The following is a 23,180-nucleotide window of genomic DNA, read 5'->3' on the forward strand; positions in this document are numbered from 1 at the left end:
AAAGAAACTGTTCATATGGGGGTCTATAACATCTAATCACAGCAGCTGACAGTTGCAACTTCATTGCTAATAATTGCCTTATTTATCATCTCTGTACAGATGTAGGATCTGAAGTTGATCACCCTGTTACAGGGAAACTGAAACGTGTACTGTATTTGAGTGTATTTAAGCTTTAAAAGGGTTTCTGAAGGTGATAAATTCCACTTTTCCATTTTAAAATTGTTCATTAATTATAATCAAATAATTCAAATGTCCTGTTTCTGCAGGATTATTTTCCTGCTGTAGAAAACTGGCTCAAATTAAGATCCAACATCTGTAGCACTATACGTCTCTCTAATGTATATGACTATATCAGGATTCCCTTTTGACCTTTTATTTACTGTTGTTTAGGCTGGTTGAATGAGTTGCCTGTGAAAGCTACTTCATCTGCAAGAAAGCACCAGTGACTGTAAGTTATGTGATTTCCTCATATGAAATTAAAAACATGTTTGTAGCCTACGCAGTTACAAAATGGCTGTTAAAACTGTGACACATATTTCTCGGTAACATTAAATAAATGTGTTGGTATGTAAGAAAGACGGGCAGACTCTCGTAGGTCTAGGCTACCTACAAACTATTATAAGGCTATGATCACTGACAAACCTGATGTTCTCTTTGAACTGATCTGAACAGGTTTACGCTGGTCATCTATGATATGTAGGCTATAGCCGAGGTATAGACCTCGATCTGCATATTACTGACAAACCGCTACTATACATTATAACCTAGCCTACTTCACATAATATAAAATCTCTTACTTATTACAAATAAACTTTGAATGGATCAATGATTTCACCCTCAGATCAATCATGTCCGTTTTAGCCCTTCTGTTTACATTCTCAGATACATTTAGAAAGGAACAGATTGAAAGACAATAAATAGCCTACTTTTAACGAATAAAAATTATTGTGAGACATGGCTTTGTGTTGCTGCACTGTCTAGAACTACCTTAACAAACAGTGACTTATTATTATTATTATTATTATTATTGTTGCTGTACTGTCTATAACTACCTTAACAAACAGTGACTTATTATTATTGTTATTGTTGCTGTACTGTCTATAACTACCTTAACAAACAGTGACTTATTATTATTATTACTATTGACAGTTACCATGGAGACGACATTTCACAACTACATATTCATGTGATTGCATTAAATCACCTGACTGTTTCTATGTCTGTTAGTAAATGTTTTATAAGAGATAATTAATAAATTATATTAATTGACAAGAATTACTTAACCACAATCAACATGCTGGATCTCTGTTTAGGGGTCAGTACTCTAAAATGAGTCTCTCTGGGGAGAGAGAGGAGGGGGGCCCTGCCTCTAAAATTAAACTCTCTGGGGAACATGACACCAAAGCTAAGAGGTGAGATGACAATTTTGTTTAAGAATTATTGAGATTATTTCCAAAACGCTATTTCCCAAAATGTTCACATTTGTTTTTTAATCAAAAATTGTTGCTTATGGGTACCTTCCATATTACTGTTCTCAGATTTTTTATTAATAGTTTTTAGATGTGTGTAAAAAAAATGTTTTATTGCAAAACGCTATATGTCCATTGTTTAGCTGGAAGGGAATGTTTGCATCCTGTATATTTGACTCTGATGTATGGTTGTCCCACCTAGCTATCGTAAAATGAATGCACTTACTGTAAATCACTCTGGATAAGAGCATCTGCTAAATCAGGGGTTCTCGATCCGGGGTCTGTGGAGGTACTGCAGGGGTTCCGCGGCACCCTGACTGTACTCGTTGCAATGTTAGACATTTGATAGAATTTTCATTTGACAAGACAACTTTGCCTACTCTTAATTATTGCCTAATATAATGGAATGGATATTTTTTTACAAATTCTGATTGTTGTTACAAGCAGAATGTTTACAATATTATCGTTATATCAATACACTCTTCACACCTGTTTAACAACTCTAAATAGCTTTGGCACAGTAGGCATCAAGTCTCTTGCCAATAATGTTGCCTACAACGTTGCATACAATGTTCATTTTCATCGAACACATATTATGCCCTAGATGCCTTCAATTGCCCAATTTATAGCCAAATCAAATCAAATAAATGTTTATTTGTCACATACACATGGTTAGCAGATGTTAATGCGAGTGTAGCGAAATGCTTGTGCTTCTAGTTCCGACAATGCAGTAATAACCAACGAGTAATCTAACCTAACAATTCCACAACTACTACCTTATACACACAAGTGTAAAGGAATAAAGAATTTGTACATAAAGATATATGGATGAGTGATGTTACAGAACGGCATAGGCAAGATGCAGTACATGGTATCGAGTACAGTATATACATATGAGATGAGTAATGAAGGGTAGGGAAACATAAAAGTGCATAGTTTAAAGTGGCTAGTGTTACATGTATTACATAAAGATGGCAAGATGCAGTAGATGATATAGAGTACAGTATTTACATACACATTATATTAAGTGGCATTGTTTAAAGTGGCTAGTGATACATGTTTGATCAATTTCCATCAATTTCCATTATTATCAATTTCCATTATTGTTAAGTGAGATGGAGTTGAGTCAGTATGTTGGCAGCAGCCACTCGATGTTAGTGGTGGCTGTTTAACAGTCTGATGGCCTTGAGATAGAAGCTGTTTTTCAGTCTCTCGGTCCCTGCTTTGATGCACCATGCCCAATTTAGGATTATCTTTTAACTTCTTATGGCTGCAGGGGCAGTATTGAGTAGCTTGGATGAAAGGTGCACAGAGGTGCCCATATTAAACGGCCTGCTCCTCAGTCCCAGTTGCTAATACATGCATATTATTAACCTGTTGGGGATGGGGGCGCTGTTTAGACTATTTATGCTAATGTGGCTAATTTTTTAAACGGCTTCCCACAAAATCCTTGATCGTACAATATGCATATTATTATTATTATTGGATAGAAAACAGTCTATAGTTTCTATAGGAGTTGAAATTTTGTCTCTAAGTGGAACAGAGCCCATTCTACAGCAATTTCCCTGACATGGAGTCAGATTTGAGAAACGTTGGCCACTTTTCTGAAGTCATTTAAACGGGCACTGTCGTTGCTATGACTATACGGACACTTCTTACGTCTTCCCCTGGATGCCTTTACGTGATGACGATTCCAACGGGCTCGATTGCTCGTTCACAGGCCCTACAAATGAAAAAAACCTTTAGCTAGCAAGTCTTTTCTTGCTGCGTAACGCGCGTGGAAGACACCGACCCTCTCCTGTTCCAAGCGTTAGTTTAGCCTGTTATATTTCTCCGGTCATCTTTTCACTCGTTATAGGAGTTACAAACATCACAAAGTAGTTAATTTAAAGCGTTTTATAGCAATTTATATCCGTTTAGTGCGATTTTGGGACATTTATTTTTGCAACGATGTGAAAAGTTGGGAACGCTTTTCAGTTCATCCCGAACGTAGTTGACATTTCCACATGGCAAGAGGACAGCTTTCCACCAAAAGACGATTTCTCCCAAGAAAGGATCCTTTGCCCAAGATACTGATGGAAGAACAGCTCAAGGTAGGACATTTTTATTATGATAAATCGTGTTTCTGTCGAAACATTTTAGTGGCTTAGGACGCCATGTTTTTTGACGTAGCTTCGCTTGGCGCAAACTGTATTGAAAAGTAAGGATAAATTAAAAAATGTAATAACGCAATTGTATTAAGAATTAAATTGTCTATCAATCCCTGTCCACCCTATATTTTTTAGTCACGTTTATGAGTATTTATGTATAAGAGTAGATCACTGTCTAAGTGGCGCAAGGACGTTTTCTTTACCAGCTTGTCTACATTTCACATTGTCTAACCATGATTTTGGTGGCTAAATATAAACATTTTCGATCAAACTGTATATGCATGTTGTAATGTGATGTTACAGGAGTGTCATCGGAAGGATTCTGAGAAGGTTAGTGAAAAAATTAATATCTTTTGGCGATGTTGACTTTTATCGCTCACTTTGGCTAGAATCAATGCTGGGCTGCTAATTGCTATGTGCTAAGCTAATATAACGATTTATTGTGTTTTCGCTGTAAGACACTTAGAAAATCTGAAATATTGTCTGTATTCACAGGATCTGTGTCTTTCGATTCGTGTATGCTGTGTATTTTTACGAAATGTTTGATGATTAGTAGTTAGGTAAACACGTTGCTCATTGTAATTATTCTAGTCCATTTGTGATGGTGGGTGCAATTGTAAACTATGCCATATACCTGAAATATGCACTTTTTTCTAACAAAACCTATCCCATACCATAAATATGTTATCAGACTGTCATCTAATGAGTTTTTTTGTTGGTTAGGGGCTATAAATATCTTAGTTTAGCCGAATTGGTGATGGCTACTGGTGTTGGTGGACAAATAAAAGATGGTGGATTATGCTAATGTGTTTTTAGGTAATAGATGTACATCTTTACATATTGTGTCTTCCCTGTAAAACATTTTAAAAATCGGAAATGTTGACTGGATTCATAAGATCTGTGTCTTTCATTAGCTGTATTGGACTTTAATGTGTGAAAGTTAAATATTTTAAAAAAATATTTTTTTTGAATTTCGCGGCACTGGTTTTTCAGTGGGGGGGGGGGGGGTGTGCCGCTAGCGCCACGCTGATCCTAGACAGGTTAACAGTATTGGATAGAAAACACTCTGAAGTTTCTAAAACGGTTTGAAATATGTCTCTGAGTATAACAGAACTCATATGGCAGGCAAAAACCTGAGAAGTTCCATTTCCTGTTTGAATTGTTTCTGAGGTGGCAGATTTTCAACCAAGCTCTCAATGAAATTACAGCGAGATATGGATGCGTTTTCACTTCCTACGGCTTCCACTAGATGTCAACAGTCAACAGAACTTTGTCTGATGACTCTAATGTGAAGGGGGGCCGAAGGAGACAGGAAGGAGTAATCACTGCCACGAGCTGATCACGCATTCACCATGCTTCTTCACATGAGGAGGATGTTCGTTCCACCGCTCTTCTGAAGTCAATCTAATTCTCCGGTTGGAACGTTATTCAAGATGTATGTTAACCTGTCTAGGATCAGCGTGGCGCTAGCGGCACCCCCCCACTGAAAAACCAGTGCCGCGAAATTCAAAAAAAATATTTTTTTAAAATATTTAACTTTCACACATTAAAGTCCAATACAGCTAATGAAAGACACAGATCTTATGAATCCAGTCAACATTTCCGATTTTTAAAATGTTTTACAGGGAAGACACAATATGTAAAGATGTACATCTATTACCTAAAAACACATTAGCATAATCCACCATCTTTTATTTGTCCACCAACACCAGTAGCCATCACCAATTCGGCTAAACTAAGATATTTATAGCCCCTAACCAACAAAAAAACTCATTAGATGACAGTCTGATAACATATTTATGGTATGGGATAGGTTTTGTTAGAAAAAAGTGCATATTTCAGGTATATGGCATAGTTTACAATTGCACCCACCATCACAAATGGACTAGAATAATTACAATGAGCAACGTGTTTACCTAACTACTAATCATCAAACATTTCGTAAAAATACACAGCATACACGAATCGAAAGACACAGATCCTGTGAATACAGACAATATTTCAGATTTTCTAAGTGTCTTACAGCGAAAACACAATAAATCGTTATATTAGCTTAGCACATAGCAATTAGCAGCCCAGCATTGATTCTAGCCAAAGTGAGCGATAAAAGTCAACATCGCCAAAAGATATTAATTTTTTCACTAACCTTCTCAGAATTCTTCCGATGACACTCCTGTAACATCACATTACAACATGCATATACAGTTTGATCGAAAATGTTTATATTTAGCCACCAAAATCATGGTTAGACAATGTGAAATGTAGACAAGCTGGTAAAGAAAACGTCCTTGCGCCACTTAGACAGTGATCTACTCTTATACATAAATACTCATAAACGTGACTAAAAAATATAGGGTGGACAGGGATTGATAGACAATTTAATTCTTAATACAATTGCGTTATTACATTTTTTAATTTATCCTTACTTTTCAATACAGTTTGCGCCAAGCGAAGCTACGTCAAAAAACATGGCGTCCTAAGCCACTAAAATGTTTCGACAGAAACACGATTTATCATAATAAAAATGTCCTACCTTGAGCTGTTCTTCCATCAGTATCTTGGGCAAAGGATCCTTTCTTGGGAGAAATCGTCTTTTGGTGGAAAGCTGTCCTCTTGCCATGTGGAAATGTCAACTACGTTCGGGATGAACTGAAAAGCGTGCCCAACTTTTCACATCGTTGCAAAAATAAATGTCCCAAAATCGCACTAAACGGATATAAATTGCTATAAAACGCTTTAAATTAACTACTTTGTGATGTTTGTAACTCCTATAACGAGTGAAAAGATGACCGGAGAAATATAACAGGCTAAACTAACGCTTGGAACAGGAGAGGGTCGGTGTCTTCCACGCGCGTTACGCAGCAAGAAAAGACTTGCTAGCTAAAGGTTTTTTTCATTTGTAGGGCCTGTGAACGAGCAATCGAGCCCGTTGGAATCGTCATCACGTAAAGGCATCCAGGGGAAGACGTAAGAAGTGTCCGTATTGTCATAGCAACGACAGAGCCCTTTTAAATGACTTCAGAAAAGTGGCCAACGTTTCTCAAATCTGACTCCATGTCAGGGAAATTGCTGTAGAATGGGCTCTGTTCCACTTAGAGACAAAATTTCAACTCCTATAGAAACTATAGACTGTTTTCTATCCAATAATAATAATAATATGCATATTGTACGATCAAGGATTTTGTGGGAAGCCGTTTAAAAAATTAGCCACATTAGCATAAATAGTCTAAACAGCGCCCCCATCCCCAACAGGAACAGCATTCTAAAGATTGATTCAGTACATCGTTTGACATGTTTCTACTGACTGTTATGGAACTTTTGGACATTTCGTCACGTTATAGTGGATGCGCTTTGTGACTTTGGAATTGTTTACCAAAGGCGCTAACCAAAGTAGCTAATTGGACATAAATAACGGACATTATCAAACAAATCAAGCATTTATTGTGGACCTGGGATTCCTAGGACTGCATTCTGATGTAGTTTATCAAAGGTAAGGAAACATTTATCATGTATTTTCTGGTTTCTGTTGACCCCAACATGGCAACTAATTTGGCTATTGTTCTGAGCTCCGTCTCAGATTATTGCATGATTTGCTTTTTCCGTAAAGTTTTTTTGAAATCTGACACAGCGGCTGCATTAAGGAGAGGTATATCTATAATTCCATGTGTATAACTTGCATTATCATCTACATTTATGATGAGTATTTCTGTTGAAACGATGTGGCTATGCAAAATCACTTGATGCTTTTGGAACTAGTGAATGTAACGCGCCAATGTAAACTCATATTTTTTGTTATAAATATGAACTTTATCAAACAAAACATGCGTGTATTGTGTAACATGAAGTCCTATGAGTGTCATCTGATGAAGATAATCAAAGGTTAGTGATTAATTTTATCTCTATTTCTGCTTTTTGTGAAAGCTATCTTTCGCTGGAAAAATGGCTGTGCTTATTGTGGTTTTGTGGTGACCTAACATAATCGTTTGTAGTGCTTTCGCTGAAAAGCATATTTGAAATCGGACACTTTGCTGGGATTAACAACAAGATTACATTTAAAATGATATAAGACACATGAAAGTCTGAGGAATTTTATTTATGAGATTTCTGTTTTTTGAATTTGGCGCCCTGCACTGTCACTGGCTGTTGTCATATCATCCCGGTGACGGGATTGCAGCCATAAGAAGTTTTTAATTAACCGGACAATTCCTTTGTCTTTAGAAATGCAATGGAACGCAGGTCGCTCTCACGTGTGCACGCGTGATCAGCTCATGGAACTCTGCCAGACACCCGACTCAAACAGCTCTTACTAGCCCCCACTTCACATTAGAAGCCTCAAACAAGGTTCTAAAGACTGTTGACATATATTGGAAGCCTTAGGATGTGCAATACGAGCTCATAGACACTGTATATTCGATAGGCAATGAGTTGAAAAACTACAAACCTCCGATTTCCCACTTCCTGGTTGGATTTTTCTCAGGTTTTTGCCTGCCAAATGAGTTCTGTTATACTCACAGACATCATTCAACCCGTTTTAGAAACTTCAGAGTGTTTTCTATCCAAATCTACTAATAATATGCTCTGTGTCCATGGACCAACCTTTTGAATATTATTTTCGGGGCGCCTCAAGTAGGTTGAACACATATTTTTTTTACATTCAGCCTCACCAATGTCTGTAAGTGAATTAATAACTTTATTTGCTAAATATTTACAAAAGATGGCAGCATAAGACCACGAAGCATCAGTTATAGGCTACAAGCAGCAATATGATTAACATAAAATAGCATGCAATCACAGACTATATGTCCCATGATTTTCTAAAATGGTCACTCATTACTTTCGTTAGCTATATATCTCGTATTAGGGCTGTGTTGCTATTGGGAGAGCAAAAAATAGTGACTAGCAGGTATTGAACCCTGGGTAAATAATCACTAGTCAGAACCTCAACCTCACTATACCTGTATTATGAAAAATCATCTTAATATCTGATATTGTGATATTGCAAGCTTTAAAGCGGGGCAGAGTTGACTACTAGCGAGAGAAGGCAGAGCGGGTCGATGCTGGTTGATGAATTTGACAATAAATGTTCAAGGAAAATCTGTTTTTCTCGACCAGAGTGGACTGAATTAATGTTCAGGCTTATTGATAATCGTTATAGTAAATGAAGAATAATTTCAAAACATGAGCATAAAAACAGATAATAATAAACATGAATCATCATTATATTACTTCCTAGTAATCTGTTAAATGCTTTTTCAGTCCTTCCTCTTGCGTTAGCAGTGTGGAAAGGGACAGAAAAAAGGGTAGTGGTGGTGTATCCAGGGGGAAAACTAAACTAATCTTCTGAAATGTCATTTGTGGTCTTATGCTGCCATCTATTGGAATTATGTAGCAACTGCAGTAGTACTGAATAATGTTTAATTCCTTACTAAAGCATTAATTACTCAGAATAGCAAAATATAACATTTTCCAGTTCATTTTACCACTTACAACCATAAAATAACAATTTATAGCATAAAAAACAATGAAACTGACATAAACCAAAAACCCCAAACATTTTGTTAATTTGTTAACATTCTGTTAATTATATTTACAGTGCGGAGAACAAGTATTTGATACACTGCTGATTTTGCAGGTTTTCCTACTTACAAAGCATGTAGAGGTCTGTAATTTTTATCATAGGTACACTTCAACTGTGAGAGACGGAATCTAAAACAAAAATCCAGAAAATGTATGATTTTTAAGTAATACATTTGCATTTTATTGCATGACATAAGTATTTGATCACCTACTAACCAGTAAGAATTCCGGCTCTCACAGACCTGTTAGGTTTTCTTTAAGAAGCCCTCCTGTTCTCTACTCATTACCTGTATTAACTGCACCTGTTTGAACTCGTTACCTGTATAAAAGACACCTGTCCACACACTCAATCAAACAGACTCCAACCTCTCCACAATGGCCAAGACCAGAGAGCTGTGTAAAGACATCAGGGATAAAATTGTAGACCTGCACAAGGCTGGGATGGGCTACAGGACCATAGGCAAGCAGCTTGGTGAGAAGGCACGACTATTAGAAAATGGAAGAAGTTCAAGAGGACGGTCAATCACCCTCGGTCTGGGGCTCCATGCAAGATCTCACCTCGTGGGGCATCAATGATCATGAGGAAGGTGAGGGATCAGCCCAGAACTGCACGGCAGGACCTGGTCAATGACCTGAAGAGAGCTGGGACCACAGTCTCAAAGAAAAGCATTGGTAACACACTACGCCGTCATGGATTAAAATCCTGCAGCACAAGCAAGTCCCCCTGCTCAAGCCAGTGCATGTCCAGGCCCGTCTGAAGTTTGCCAATGACCATCTGGATGATCCAGAGGAGGAATGGGAGAAGGTCATGTGGTCTGATGAGACGAAAATAGAGCTTTTTGGTCTAAACCACTCGCCGTGTTTGGAGGAAGAAGAAGGATGAGTACAACCCCAAGAACACCATCCCAACCGTGAAGCATGGAGGTGGAAACATCATTCTTTGGGGATGCTTTTCTGCAAAGGGTACAGGACGACTGCACCGTGTTGAGGGGAGGATGGATAGGGCCATGTATCGCGAGATCTTGGCCAACAACCTCCTTCCCTCAGTAAGAGCATTGAAGATGGGTCGTGGCGGGGTCTTCCAGCATGACAACGACCCGAAACACACAGCCAGGGCAACTAAGGAGTGAATCCATAAGAAGCGTCTCAAGGTCCTGGAGTGGCCTAGCCAGTCTCCAGACCTGAACCAAATAGAATATCTTTGGAGGGAGCTGAAAGTCCGTATTGCCCAGCGACAGCCCCGAAACCTAAAGGATCTGGAGAAGGTCTGTATGGAGGAGTGGGCCAAAATCCTTGCTGCAATGTGTGCAAACCTGGTCAAGAACTACAGGAAACGTATGATCTCTGTAATTGCAAACAAAGGTTTCTGTACCAAATATTAAGTTCTGCTTTTCTGATGTATCAAATACTTATGTCATGCAATAAAATGCAAATTAATTACTTAAAAATCATACAATGTGATTTTCTGGATTTTTGTTTTAGATTCCGTCTCTTACAGTTGAAGTGTACCTATGCTAAAAAATTACAGACCTTTACATGCTTTGTAAGTAGGAAAATCGTCAGTGTATCAAATACTTGTTCTCCCCACTGTATATATATATATATATAATTAACTATTTATTTAGATGGGTGACATCTGCCAAAGTAACAGCCCTGTAGACAAAGAAGAGCTCTCCAGTAGGTACCAAAACATTCAAAGGACATTTTCTCAAAAGTGAAGTTACAAGTTTATCATCTTTCGAAGCAGAATTACTTTCCCATTGTTCCTAAACTGTAGCGTATGATATACTATTTTCTAGCTCTGAGTCTCTACTATTATCCAATGAAAATAACAACATTTCAAATTTTGCGACATGAGACCGAATCGAGCCGGTCGGTCACATTTGACCGTGTAAAACCCAGCAGTACTACTGATTTCACTGAGAGTGAGGAAGGTATATATTATTACTGTGTAAAACCTAGCAGTACTACTGATTTCTCTGAGAGTGAGGCAGATATATACTATTACTGTGTAAAACCTAGCAGTACTACTGATTTCTCTGAGAGTGAGGCATATACAGTATATAGCATTTAGCAAAAAAAGCATGACTATTTGTCTCTCTGAAATGAAAAAATCAAGTCATTTTTAAACAAATACATGTCTGTCATTGAACAATCACATGTCTGATTAGCTAGTGAAAAATACACCAATCTCTTTCATAATTTTTTTAAACAATAAAAGCTCATTTACGAACATTTATGAAAAGTGATATGTAGCGCTTTAGAATGAAACTCTTGTGTTTCCCCAACTGAGCTCAGAGTAAATGAGAGATGTAATGTTTGTCTCTGTTGTGTTGAAGTGCAATCAAGAAGGAGAGACCAGCCTCCCCTGTACCCAGCTGTGTGTCCATGAAGAGTGACTGTTCTATGCAACAACCTATATTGTTTAGAGAGGGAGACTTTTCTACTGAACAAAGGTAAGAAGAACTCATGGGTCATGGTCAATGAGTTAAACAACACTGTCTCTAGTCATTTCTTCTCTCCCATTTTCCCATTTCTTTTGCTGTTTTCATAATCCATAGGCTAATCCTTTTGTCCATTTTCATAGTCCTAAAACAATACTAAACAAACACAACATTCCGTGTGTGTGTGTGTGTGTGTGTGTGTGTGTGTGTGTGTGTGTGTGTGTGTGTGTGTGTGTGTGTGTGTGTGTGTGTGTGTGTGTGTGTGTGTGTGTGTGTGTGTGTGTGTGTGTGTGTACTCCCTGGATGAGGAGATGTAATCTCATATTTTGTCCACAGAAACCAACAGGAGAGATCAGAGTCAGAGATTCTCAGTGATCAGTCTTCCCAGAGTCATCAAACAGACCTGGCCTCCATATTCAGTGTATGTGGTCCTGTTATGAACATTTGTTTTTGTTTACCTCAAGTAAAGTTGATATGTTAATCATTCATTAATGTGTTAATGAGAAAGCATTTATTCTCTTGCTTAACTTATTTACTTTATTTATTTCAGATCCTTGAAGAGAATATTATGACATTTGTGAAGAACGAGCTGAAGATGTTCAAGAGGATTCTTAGTCCAGAACTCCCAGAAGGCTTTGAGAGTCAGAAGCAGGATAAGGAAGTGGTGGACACTGAAGATGAGAAGCAGGAGATTAGTGCCAGAGAGGGGGCTCTTAAGATCACACTGCACGTCCTGAGGAAAATGAACCAGAAGGAGCTTGCTGACACACTGGAGAAAAGTAAGACCTGTCTGCCTCATGTTGAATTATGTTTTATAACATTTAAAAGCTGTAGTTAAAGTACAGCTAAAGTAGCTGTGTAACCCAATGAAATTGTAGCAGCCTTAACACAACACCTAGTGACCTCATCAAGTAGCAGCAGGGATGTGTTGTGGTGATTAATTTAGAGCGAGAGAGAGAGACAACATTAATAATACCATCAATAATACCAATAATAATGTAATCAGTCATACCAGTCTGTATTGCATTATGAAAATATTTACACATTTATACAGTTAGTTAAGAGAATAAATGATAATATTTATATATATAATATATATATAATATATCATAACCGTCCTACAATACTGTAGCCATTAAAACAGACGTAATATTAATATCCTCTGTGTTAATTCTTCATTCAGATGAGCTTGCTGTGGTTTGCCAACGTGAACTCAAATCTAATCTAAAGAAGAAGTTTCAATGTGTATTTGAGGGGATCGCTAAACATGGAAACCCAACACTTCTCAATAAGATCTACACAGAGCTCTACATCACAGAGGGGGGAACAGGAGAGGTCAACAATGAACATGAGCTGAGACAGATTGAGACAACAACCAGGAAACAAACAAGACCAGAGACGCCAATCAAATGTAATGACATCTTCAAACCCTTAACTGGACAAGACAAACTTATCAGAACTGTGCTGACAAAGGGAGTTGCTGGCATTGGAAAAACAGTCTCTGTGCAGAAGTTCATTCTGGACTGGGCTGAAGGAAAAGCAAATCAGGATGTCCAATTTGTATTTTCATTCCCTTTTCGGGAGCTGAATTTGATGAAAGGGGACCAACACACTTTCATTGAACTTCTCAATCACTTCTCAATGGAAACCAAACAATCAAGAATCTCCAACTTCGACAAGTACAAAGTTCTCTTCATCTTTGATGGTCTGGATGAGTGCCGACTGCCCCTAGACTTCCAGAAGAACAAGATCTGTTGTGACGTCACAGAGTCAACCTCAGTGGATGTTCTGCTGACAAATTTCATCAAGGGAAATCTGCTTCCCTCTGCTCTCCTCTGGATAACTACCCGACCTGCAGCAGCCAATAAGATCCCTTCAGGGTGTGTTGACCAGCTAACAGAGGTACGAGGGTTCAATGACCCACAGAAGGAGGAGTACTTCAGGAAGAGATTCAGTGATGAGGACCTGGCCAACAGAATCATCTCACACATAAAGACATCAAGGAGCCTTCACATCATGTGCCACATTCCAGTCTTCTGTTGGATTTCTGCAACAGTCCTTGAACACATGCTGGAACATAAGAGAGAAGAGATGCCCAAGACTCTAACTGAGATGTACACACACCTTGTGGTGTTTCATACCAAACAGAAGAATGAAAAGTATCTTAGGAAAGAAGAGACAGGTCCACACTGGAATAAAGAGAGCATTCTGTCACTGGGAAAACTGGCTTTTCAACAGCTTGTGAATGGCAATCTGATATTCTATGAAGAAGACCTGAAAGAGGCTGGCATTGATGTCAATGAAGCCTCAGTGTACTCAGGATTGTGCACACAGCTCTTTAAAGAGGAAAGTGGGCTGTACCAGGACAAGGTGTACTGCTTTGTTCATCTGAGCATTCAGGAATTTCTGGCTGCTGTATATGTGTTCCTCTCATTCATCAACAACAATGAGAATCTAATGGCCGAACCGCAATCAACGTCCTGGAACTTTTCTGTGAGGATCAAACAAAGGCGTAAAGTTACTTTCTACAAGAGTGCTGTGGATAAAGCCTTACTAAGTGAGACGGGAAACCTGGACCTTTTCCTCCGCTTCCTTCTGGGCCTCTCACTGGAGTCCAATCAGAAGCACTTACGAGGTCTACTGACAAAGACAAGAAGCAGCTCACAGAGCCATGAAGAAACAATCAAGTACATCAAGGAGAAGATCAGGGAGAATCCCTCTCCAGAGAGGAGCATCAATCTCTTCCACTGTCTGAATGAACTGAATGACCAGTCTCTAGTGCAGGAGATCCAAAGATACCTGAGATCAGGAAGTCTCTCAAAACCCAACCTGTCCCCTGCACAGTGGTCAGCTCTGGTCTTTGTGTTGCTGACTTCAGAAAAGGAGCTGGATGTGTTCGACCTGAAGAAATACTCCAGATCAGAGGAAGGTCTTCTGAGGCTGCTGCCAGTGGTCAAAGCCTCCAGAGCTGTTCTGTGAGTACATAAAATTAAATATAAGAACTAATCATCAGGAAGCAATATTCAGTTCAGAGAAAAATATGTATTATAACATGTATATAATGTTATATTGAATAACATATTGAATAAATGCATTGATTTTCACATTAGTGTAACATTACAACCATACAATTCTAGGAGACGGAAGATTAATCTATATGTTGTTTGAGAGAATAAACCAAATGCATCTGCCATTGTCCTTCTACACTACTCATTAATATAACAGTGTGTTTGTGAAATCATGATGATCTCTTTGTCAGGTTGTCAGGCTGTGGAGTCACAGAGAAAGGCTGTGCTTCTCTGGTCTCAGCTCTGGAGTCAAACCCCTCACACCTGAGAGAGCTGGATCTGAGCTACAATGACCTGAAGGATTCAGGAGTGAAGCTGCTCTCTGCTGTACTGGGGAATCCCCACTGTAAACTGGAGACTCTGAGGTCAGTATTCCTGTAGTTGGTCAACAAGTGATAACTGTTCACCAGATTCACATGTGTTTACCAGACAGACATAGTCCACACCATATGTGTTTGGACAGTGAAGCTTATAGTTTTAAATGTGGTGCTATGCTCCAGCATTTTGGATTTGAGATACAAAGTTTCATATTAGGTGACAGTACAGAATGTCACGTTTTATTTAAAGATATTTTCATACATATATTTTACCATTTAGAAATGAAAGCACTTTATATACAGTATGTAGTTCTCCAATTTGAAGAAGTCTTAATTATTTGGACAAATACATTCAATCAAAAGTTTAGTATTTGGTCCCATATTCCATGCCTGCAGTGATAACATCAAGCTTGTGATTCTACTAACTTGTTGAATGCATTTACAAGTTTTTTTGGTTGTGTTTTGGATTATGTTTTTCCCAATAGAAACTGAATGGTGAATAATTTCCTGTCATTTTGGAGTCACTTCACTTGTATTGTCAGTAAGAATAGATGTTTCTGAACACTTCTACATTCATGTGGATGCATGAATGAATCATGAATAATGATGAATAACAAAGTTTGTGGCACAAAGATCAGAATAAATGCTAACCTCTCCTATTATTGGTAATGGTTAGAGGTTAGCATGTTTTGCTGTATCCTCTGTTATTGGTAATGGTGAGAGGTTAGCATGTTTTCTTGTAGCCTCTGTTATTGGTAATGGTGAGAGGTTAGCATGTTTTTTGTAGCCTCTGTTATTGGTAATGGTGAGAGGTTAGCATGTTTTGGTGTATCCCCTGTTATTGGTAATGGTGAGGTTAGCATGTTTTGTTATAGCCTCTGTTATTGGTAATGGTGAGAGGTTAGTATGGTTTGTTGTAGCCTCTGTTATTGGTAATGGTGAGAGATTAGCATGTTTTGGTGTAGCCTTTGTTATTGGTAATGGTGAGATGTTAGCATGTTTTGGTGTAGCCTCTGTAACTCCCTCATTATTATTCTTGATTCATTCGTGATTTTTCTTAATCATGGCATCATCAGGATTAATTTAGTAGTGTTTAGAAACATGTTATCTACTCACTTGTAAATAAAAATACTCCAGTCACCATCTTTAATTAATACGATGGGAGACAGAGAGCTGGTTTCAAGTGCAGGGTGCAGCAGGTTTTTATTAGTAGAGGACCACAGGAGGAGGCAGGTAGCTGGGTCCAGGGGCAGGCACAACGTCATATACAGGAGGTCCAAAAAGGCAACAGTACAGACAGGGAAAAGGCTAGTAACGTAGTCCGGGAGATCAGGCAATAGGTTGATAACAGGAAATACAATAGGTACAGGCAGGGAAAAGGCAAAAGGCGTCATTAGTGAGGCAGGTAAACACTATCATCCACGGGAGGAGTAAATTACACGACGTACAGCATTCCCGAATAGAAGTGTTTCACAAAACAAACATTAACTCACAGTGATGGGGTGCAAAGAACTGAACTAAATACTGATAATGACATACAGGTGTGTGAACAGGTAATCAGAATTCAGGTGATTGGGATCTGGAGAGTGAGCTGCGTTCAGGGGATCTAGGTGTTTGAGAGTGTGTCACGATCGTGTTGACATGAATGAGAGGACCAAGGCGCAACATGATATGAATACATCTTCTTTATTTACAACGACGAAGATGAACACGAAACACTTATTCAAACTAACAAAACAACAAACGATCGTGAAACTTCAGACGCAAGTGCACACACAAACTACTTACGTCGACATATACATATACAATGACCCACAAACAGCTAAAGCCTATGGCAGCCTTAAATATGGTTCCCAATTAGAGACAACCGAAACCAGCTGTCTCTAATTGAGAACCCATTCAGGCAACCATAGACTTTCCTAGAAAACTACACACCCATAGACACAGCTAGATACATACACTCAACACAAACCCATACACTACCACCAACACCACCTCTACCATATAAATACCCCCAAACACACACATACCCCATGTCACACCCTGACCTAACTAAAATAATAAAGAAAACAAATAATACTAAGGCCAGGGCGTGACAGAGTGTGAGTTGGAAGCAGACGTTACACATTATCCATTATTTTAATAATAGGCAAAACATAACCCAAAACACAACCAAAACAAACTGAAAATGCAATCAACGAGTTTGAGTCACAAGCTTTATGTAGTCGCTGCGTTCAAGGAATATCGGATCAAATACTCAACTTAATATTTTCATATACTCAACTTTAAACCACTATAAGTGAATTGGTCAGAATACTTATGACTTCTTCAAATAAGGGGACTAGATACATAAAGTCATTTAATTTCAAAACGGTGAATCAGATATGTATTAAAATACCCTCAAATAAAAGGGGACATTATATACTGTCTGTAACGATCTTCTTCATCTGAGGAACAGGAAAGATGGGACCAAAACGCAGAGTGGTAAGTGTCCATGTTAATTTAATATAACTGAACACGAAATACAAAATGAAACAACGAAAATCGAAACAGTCCTGAAAGATGACACAACACAAAACAACTACCCACAAACACCAGGTGGGAAAAGGCTACCTAAGTATGGTTCTCAATCAGAGACAACGATAGACAGCTGCCTCTGATTGGGAACCATACCAGGCCAAACACATAGAAAAGAAAACATAGAAAAAAAAACATAGAATGCCCACCCCAACTCACGCCCTGACCAAACCAAAATATAGACATAAAAAAGGAACTAAGGTCAGTGCGTGACACTGTCACCTCATATGAAACATTTGATCTCAAATCCAAAAGGCTGGAGTATAGAGCCACATTTAAAATGTTAGCTTCACTGTCAAAATAGATATGATGTGGACTGTATACTCAATACAATCTAAATCTGATACCTCACTGTCTGTCTTTGGACTGATACTGCTTTTTAAATTGGTCTGGACAGTCTACTCAAATATTTGTACTATACATGTTTCTATCTGCAGGCAATACTTTCATAATTTGTCATTTCTAAAAATGATACATTAATTTCTGATTAGATATGGCAGGTTTCAGGACACTGATATATCTGAATATGTTGAAAAAATATACTGCCACTTTTTTCACCACCAAAGAATAGCAGTGTGATTTTAATATGATTTAACTTTTGCAGGATGTCAGGCTGTCTAGTCACAAAGGAAGGCTGTGCTTCTCTGGTCTCAGCTCTGTGGTCAAACCCAACACATTATTTGTAAACGAGTAATAGCGTAAACAGGAAAAGCTAAGCGTAACATTTCAATACAACCTGTCTGTTATTGTATTTCTTCTGTTTTGGCAGACTCAGTGGATGTAAACTCACAGACACATCCTGTAAAGTGTTGGCCTCAGTTCTCAGTTCAAACCCCTCACACCTGAGAGAGCTGGATCTGAGTAACAATGACCTGAACGATTCAAGAGTGAAGCTGCTATCTGCTGGACTGGCGAATCCCCACTGTAAACTGGAGACTCTGAGGTCAGTATTCCTGTAGTTGGTCTAATAGTGACAACTGTTCACAAGATCCACATGTGTTTATCAGACACACATAGTCCACACAATGTGTTTGGACAGTGAAGCTTACAGTTTTAAATTTGGTGCTATGCTCCAGCATTTTGGACTTGAGATAGAATGTTTCATATGTGACAGTACAGAATGTCACCTTTTATTTGTGGTTAATGGTTAGAGGTTAGCATGCTTTGTTGTAGTCTCTGTTATTGGTAATGGTGAGAAGTTAGCATGTTTTGTTGTAGCTGTAACGGCTTTCGTCGGTGGAAGAAGGAGAGGACCAAAGCACAGCGTGGTTAGTGTTCATCTTAATTTAATGATAATCAAAAAACTGAACACTACAAATTACAAAACAACAAAGTGAAAACCGAAACAGTTCTATCTGGTGCAGACACACAAAGACTGAAAACAACCACCCACAAAACCCAACAGAAAACAGGCTACCTAAATATGGTTCCCAATCAGGGACAACGATAGACAGCTGTCTCTGATTGAGAACCATATCAGGCAAAACACAGAAAACCAACACAGAAATAGAAAACATAGATTACCCACCCAACTCACGCCCTGACCAACTAAAACAAAAGACAACACAAAGGAACTAAGGTCAGAACGTGACAGTAGCCTCTGTTATTGGTAATGGTGAGAGGTTAGCATGTTTTGTTGTAGCCTCTGTCATTGGTACTGGTGAGAGGTTAGCATGTTTTGTTGTAGCCTCTGTTATTGGTAATGGTGAGAAGTTAGCATGTTATGTTGTAGTCTCTGTTATTGGTAATGGTGAGAGGTAACTTTCTCACTCATTATTATTTATGATTCATTCATGATCTTTCTCAATCATGGCAGTCACAGTCTTGATGTAGTCATTGCATTCAAAGAATATGCGACCAAATACTAAACTTTTGACTACTTTCGTACACTGTAAGTGAATTGGTCAGAATTCTTATGACTTCTTCAAATGGGGGGACTAGATGCATAAAGTGCTTTTATTTTTCTCAATGGTGAAACAGATATGTATGAAAATACCCTCAAATAAAAGGTGAAATTAGTAAAATACTCTCACTTCATATGAAACATTTGATATGAATTCCAAAATGCTGGAGTATAGAGACACATTTAAAATGTGAGCATCACTGTCAAAATAGAAATGGTGTGGACTGTATACTCAATACAATCTAAATCTGATACCTCACTGTCTGTCTTTTGACTGATGCTTTTTAAACTGGTATGGTCAGTCTACTCAAATATTTGTACTATACATTTTTCTATCTGCAGGCAATACTTTGATCATTTGTCATTTCTAATAATGATACATTAATATCTGAATAGATATGGCAGGTTTCATAACACTGATATATCTGAATATGTTGTAAAAATATTCTGCCACTATTTTCACCACCAAGGAATAGCAGTGTGGTTTTAATATGACGTGACTCTTTGCAGGCTGTCAGGCTGTCTAGTCTCCAAGGAAGGCTGTGCTTCTCTGGCCTCAGCTCTGAGTTCAAACCCCTCACACCTGAGAGAGCTGGATCTGAGCTACAATCACCCAGGAGACTCAGGAGTCAGACTGCTCTCTGCTGGACTGGAGGATCCACACTGCAGACTGGAGAAACTCAAGTATGTTGAGGGTTTATATCAATGTTCATATTAGACATGTTTGACTTATCAGGCTAGTTAAGACGAACATTCTTACCACCACTTGGACAAAGTTATATGCTGACTGTGTGTGTGTGTGTGAGAGTTAAGGTGTATCACTCAATGACCTACTGTTCTTCTGCTTACCGCTACAGTGTGGAACATGGTGGAGAGTACACAATGAAACCTGGGCTGAGAAAATGTGAGTGTTGACTGCTGTGAGGAATATGACTAAGAATAAGTCTTATTTCAAGTTAAGTCAAAGTCAAAGACCACCATCAATACTTACTTGGTCATATTAAATATCAGCTGTAGTTCCACAGAAGTAGAAATCAGGGACACCAAAGTTTACAAACTTTGCTTTGACAATGTGTGTGTCTGTGTGTGTGTGGCATGTTTGTGTTACATAAGAAATGTGTGTTTTTGTTCATGATTACAGGTGTGTGTGTGTCCAGTGTGTGTGTGTGTGTGTGTGTGTGTGTGTGTGTGTGTGTGTGTGTGTGTGTGTGTGTGTGTGTGTGTGTGTGTGTGTGTGTGTGTGTGTGTGTGTGTGTGTGTGTGTGTGTGTGTGTGTGTGTGTGTGGGGATGTATGTGTGTGTGTACGTGTGTGTGTGTTCTGTTAGTAGTGTTTGTTTGTGTTCATGATGCATACAGGTGAATGTGTGTGTGGCGCGCTTGTGTTATATAAGAAGTGTTTGTTTGTGAAATGTGTGTTCGTGGTCATGATGTGTGTGTGTGTGTGTGTGTAATTAATGGGTATAAGTGTGTTTTATATTACCATACAGTATAACATATGATCATTCAACAAGTCTCAAGTTACCTTAACTTCTCCTTTTGATACCTAGAAACATCTACATTAAATGAATTAGTGAAAAGTGAGTTAACATTCTAATGTGAATGATGATGATTTCTAATATTGTGTCTGGTTTCATCCATCAGATGTCTGTGATCTCACACTGGACCTAAACACAGTAAACAGACTCCTCTCTCTATCTGAGGAGAACAGAAAGGTGACATGGAGGAGACAGCTGCAGCCGTATCCAGAACACCCAGAGAGATTTGAGGACTGGCAGCAGGTGCTGTGTAGAGAGGGTCTGACTGGGCGCTGTTACTGGGAGATAGAGTGGAGTGGGAGAGAGGTTGTTATAGGAGTGACATATAAAGGAACCAACAGGAGAGGAGAGTTTAATGACTGTTATCTTGGATACAATGACAAGTCCTGGAGTCTGTTCTGCTCTGACATCAATTACAGAGCCTGTCACAATAATAATTCCATTAGCATAGACGTCTGCCCCTCTAGCTCCCACAGAGTAGGAGTGTATCTGGACTGGCCAGCTGGCACTCTGTCCTTCTATAGAGCCTCCTCTGACACACTGACCCACCTGATCACATTCACCTCCATATTCACTGAACCCCTCTATCCAGGGTTTAGGGTTTATGATGTTGACTCCTCAGTGTCCCTGTTAATAATAACCTGACACACACACTGGACACACACACACACACACACACACACAGGACACACACTTACACACACTGGACACACACACACACACACACACACACAGGACACACACTTACACACACTGGACACACACACACACACACACACACACACACACACACACACACACACACACACACACACACACACACACACACACACACACACACACACACACACACACACACACACACACACACACACACTGGACACACACACACACGTCACTCAATACTCCCAAAACAACATGCAGTCTTTCCATAAGACTCCAGCAGCCTTTGTATTTTGAGGACCTTAGTCACTCCAAAAGTGAACAACCCACCTGGGAAAACTTCCCCCGAACAGAACGAGATGGAGGACATTCGTCATCTGCCTATGAGCTTAAGTCAAGTGTGTCCCATTAAATATTCAGAGGTACACCAAGATAGCCAGAAGTATCTCATACACTTATTGTCTCTGATCTGCAACTATTCTGTTGTGTACATAGAACTGTACTATTCTGTTGTGTACATAGAACTTTACTGCTCTCCAGTCCCTGTTTACTAGCACTTGGGGAGAAGCAGCAATGCATTTCTCACAGTCTTGTTTTCCAGGCGTTTTTCCCATTCGGATAAATTCATCGAGAAATCTTCAACTGCATCCACCTCTATTGTCGACCAATACCTTTTTGTTCCTTTGGCACCTTTGGAAAGAGATGACACTGTGAATGACTACATTCTATAAAGGCTGACTACAATACAGTGCTTGAACATCTCTGTATTAACTCTACAGGTTACAGCTGTATCTGCAGAGTGTGTTGAGGTTTAACTAACAATCCCAACTAAATAACTAAATAGACAAGGATGTGAGAGAAGAATGTGCAATGCTGACATCAAGGCAGACTCAATCTGTATGGAATCTAAGCCCAACAATCTGTTTGCAATGTAAACCTTCTAATAAAAGCAATACCTTTTAAATCAAGTTCCCTCCCTCCAGGTAAAACAATGTAAAGTGTGGTAATCCTTCTGTGTTATCATCTGTCCTGACACACTAGTTCCAGATCTAATGTCTTGACTTGTGTCCAAACTGATCCGTTCTGTGTTATCATCTATCCTGACACACTAGTTCAGATCTAACGTCTTGACTTGTGTCCAATCCAAACTGAACCGTTCTGTGTTATCATCTATCCTGACACACTAGTTCCAGATCTAATGTCTTGACTTGTGTCCAATCCAAACTGAACCGTTCTGTGTTATCATCTATCCTGACACACTAGTTCAGATCTAACGTCTTGACTTGTGTACAATACAAACTGAACCGCTCTGTGCTGGCATGGTTTGAAATACACTAACTGATGAAGACAGGATTGATCTGGACCAGCACAGTACCATAAGTTGATACTACAGTGTGAAAATGCACTGACTGAAGGCAGCAGGAAACATGCTAACCGTGTGAGCCTCTCTCTTGTCCCAGCTTTCCCTTGGTCATT

General features: G+C 38.9%; 1 protein-coding gene across 1 annotated transcript; it reads left to right on the forward strand.

The window, feature by feature from the left end:
- The first annotated feature begins 388 nt into the window (after positions 1-388).
- Positions 389-22,668, forward strand: LOC129853828 (NLR family CARD domain-containing protein 3-like). The gene is made up of 11 exons (XM_055920254.1): positions 389-448; positions 1,314-1,412; positions 11,536-11,652; positions 11,977-12,061; positions 12,191-12,419; positions 12,824-14,615; positions 14,900-15,073; positions 18,372-18,545; positions 20,016-20,189; positions 20,363-20,409; positions 21,148-22,668. Exons 2-11 carry the CDS (start codon positions 1,330-1,332, stop codon positions 21,684-21,686), a joined length of 3,414 nt encoding a protein of 1,137 aa, XP_055776229.1. The 5' UTR covers positions 389-448; positions 1,314-1,329; the 3' UTR covers positions 21,687-22,668.
- The last annotated feature ends 512 nt before the right edge of the window (positions 22,669-23,180 follow it).

This window comes from Salvelinus fontinalis, chromosome 1 (assembly GCF_029448725.1).
Source record: "Salvelinus fontinalis isolate EN_2023a chromosome 1, ASM2944872v1, whole genome shotgun sequence".
Lineage (NCBI taxonomy): Eukaryota > Metazoa > Chordata > Actinopteri > Salmoniformes > Salmonidae > Salvelinus > Salvelinus fontinalis.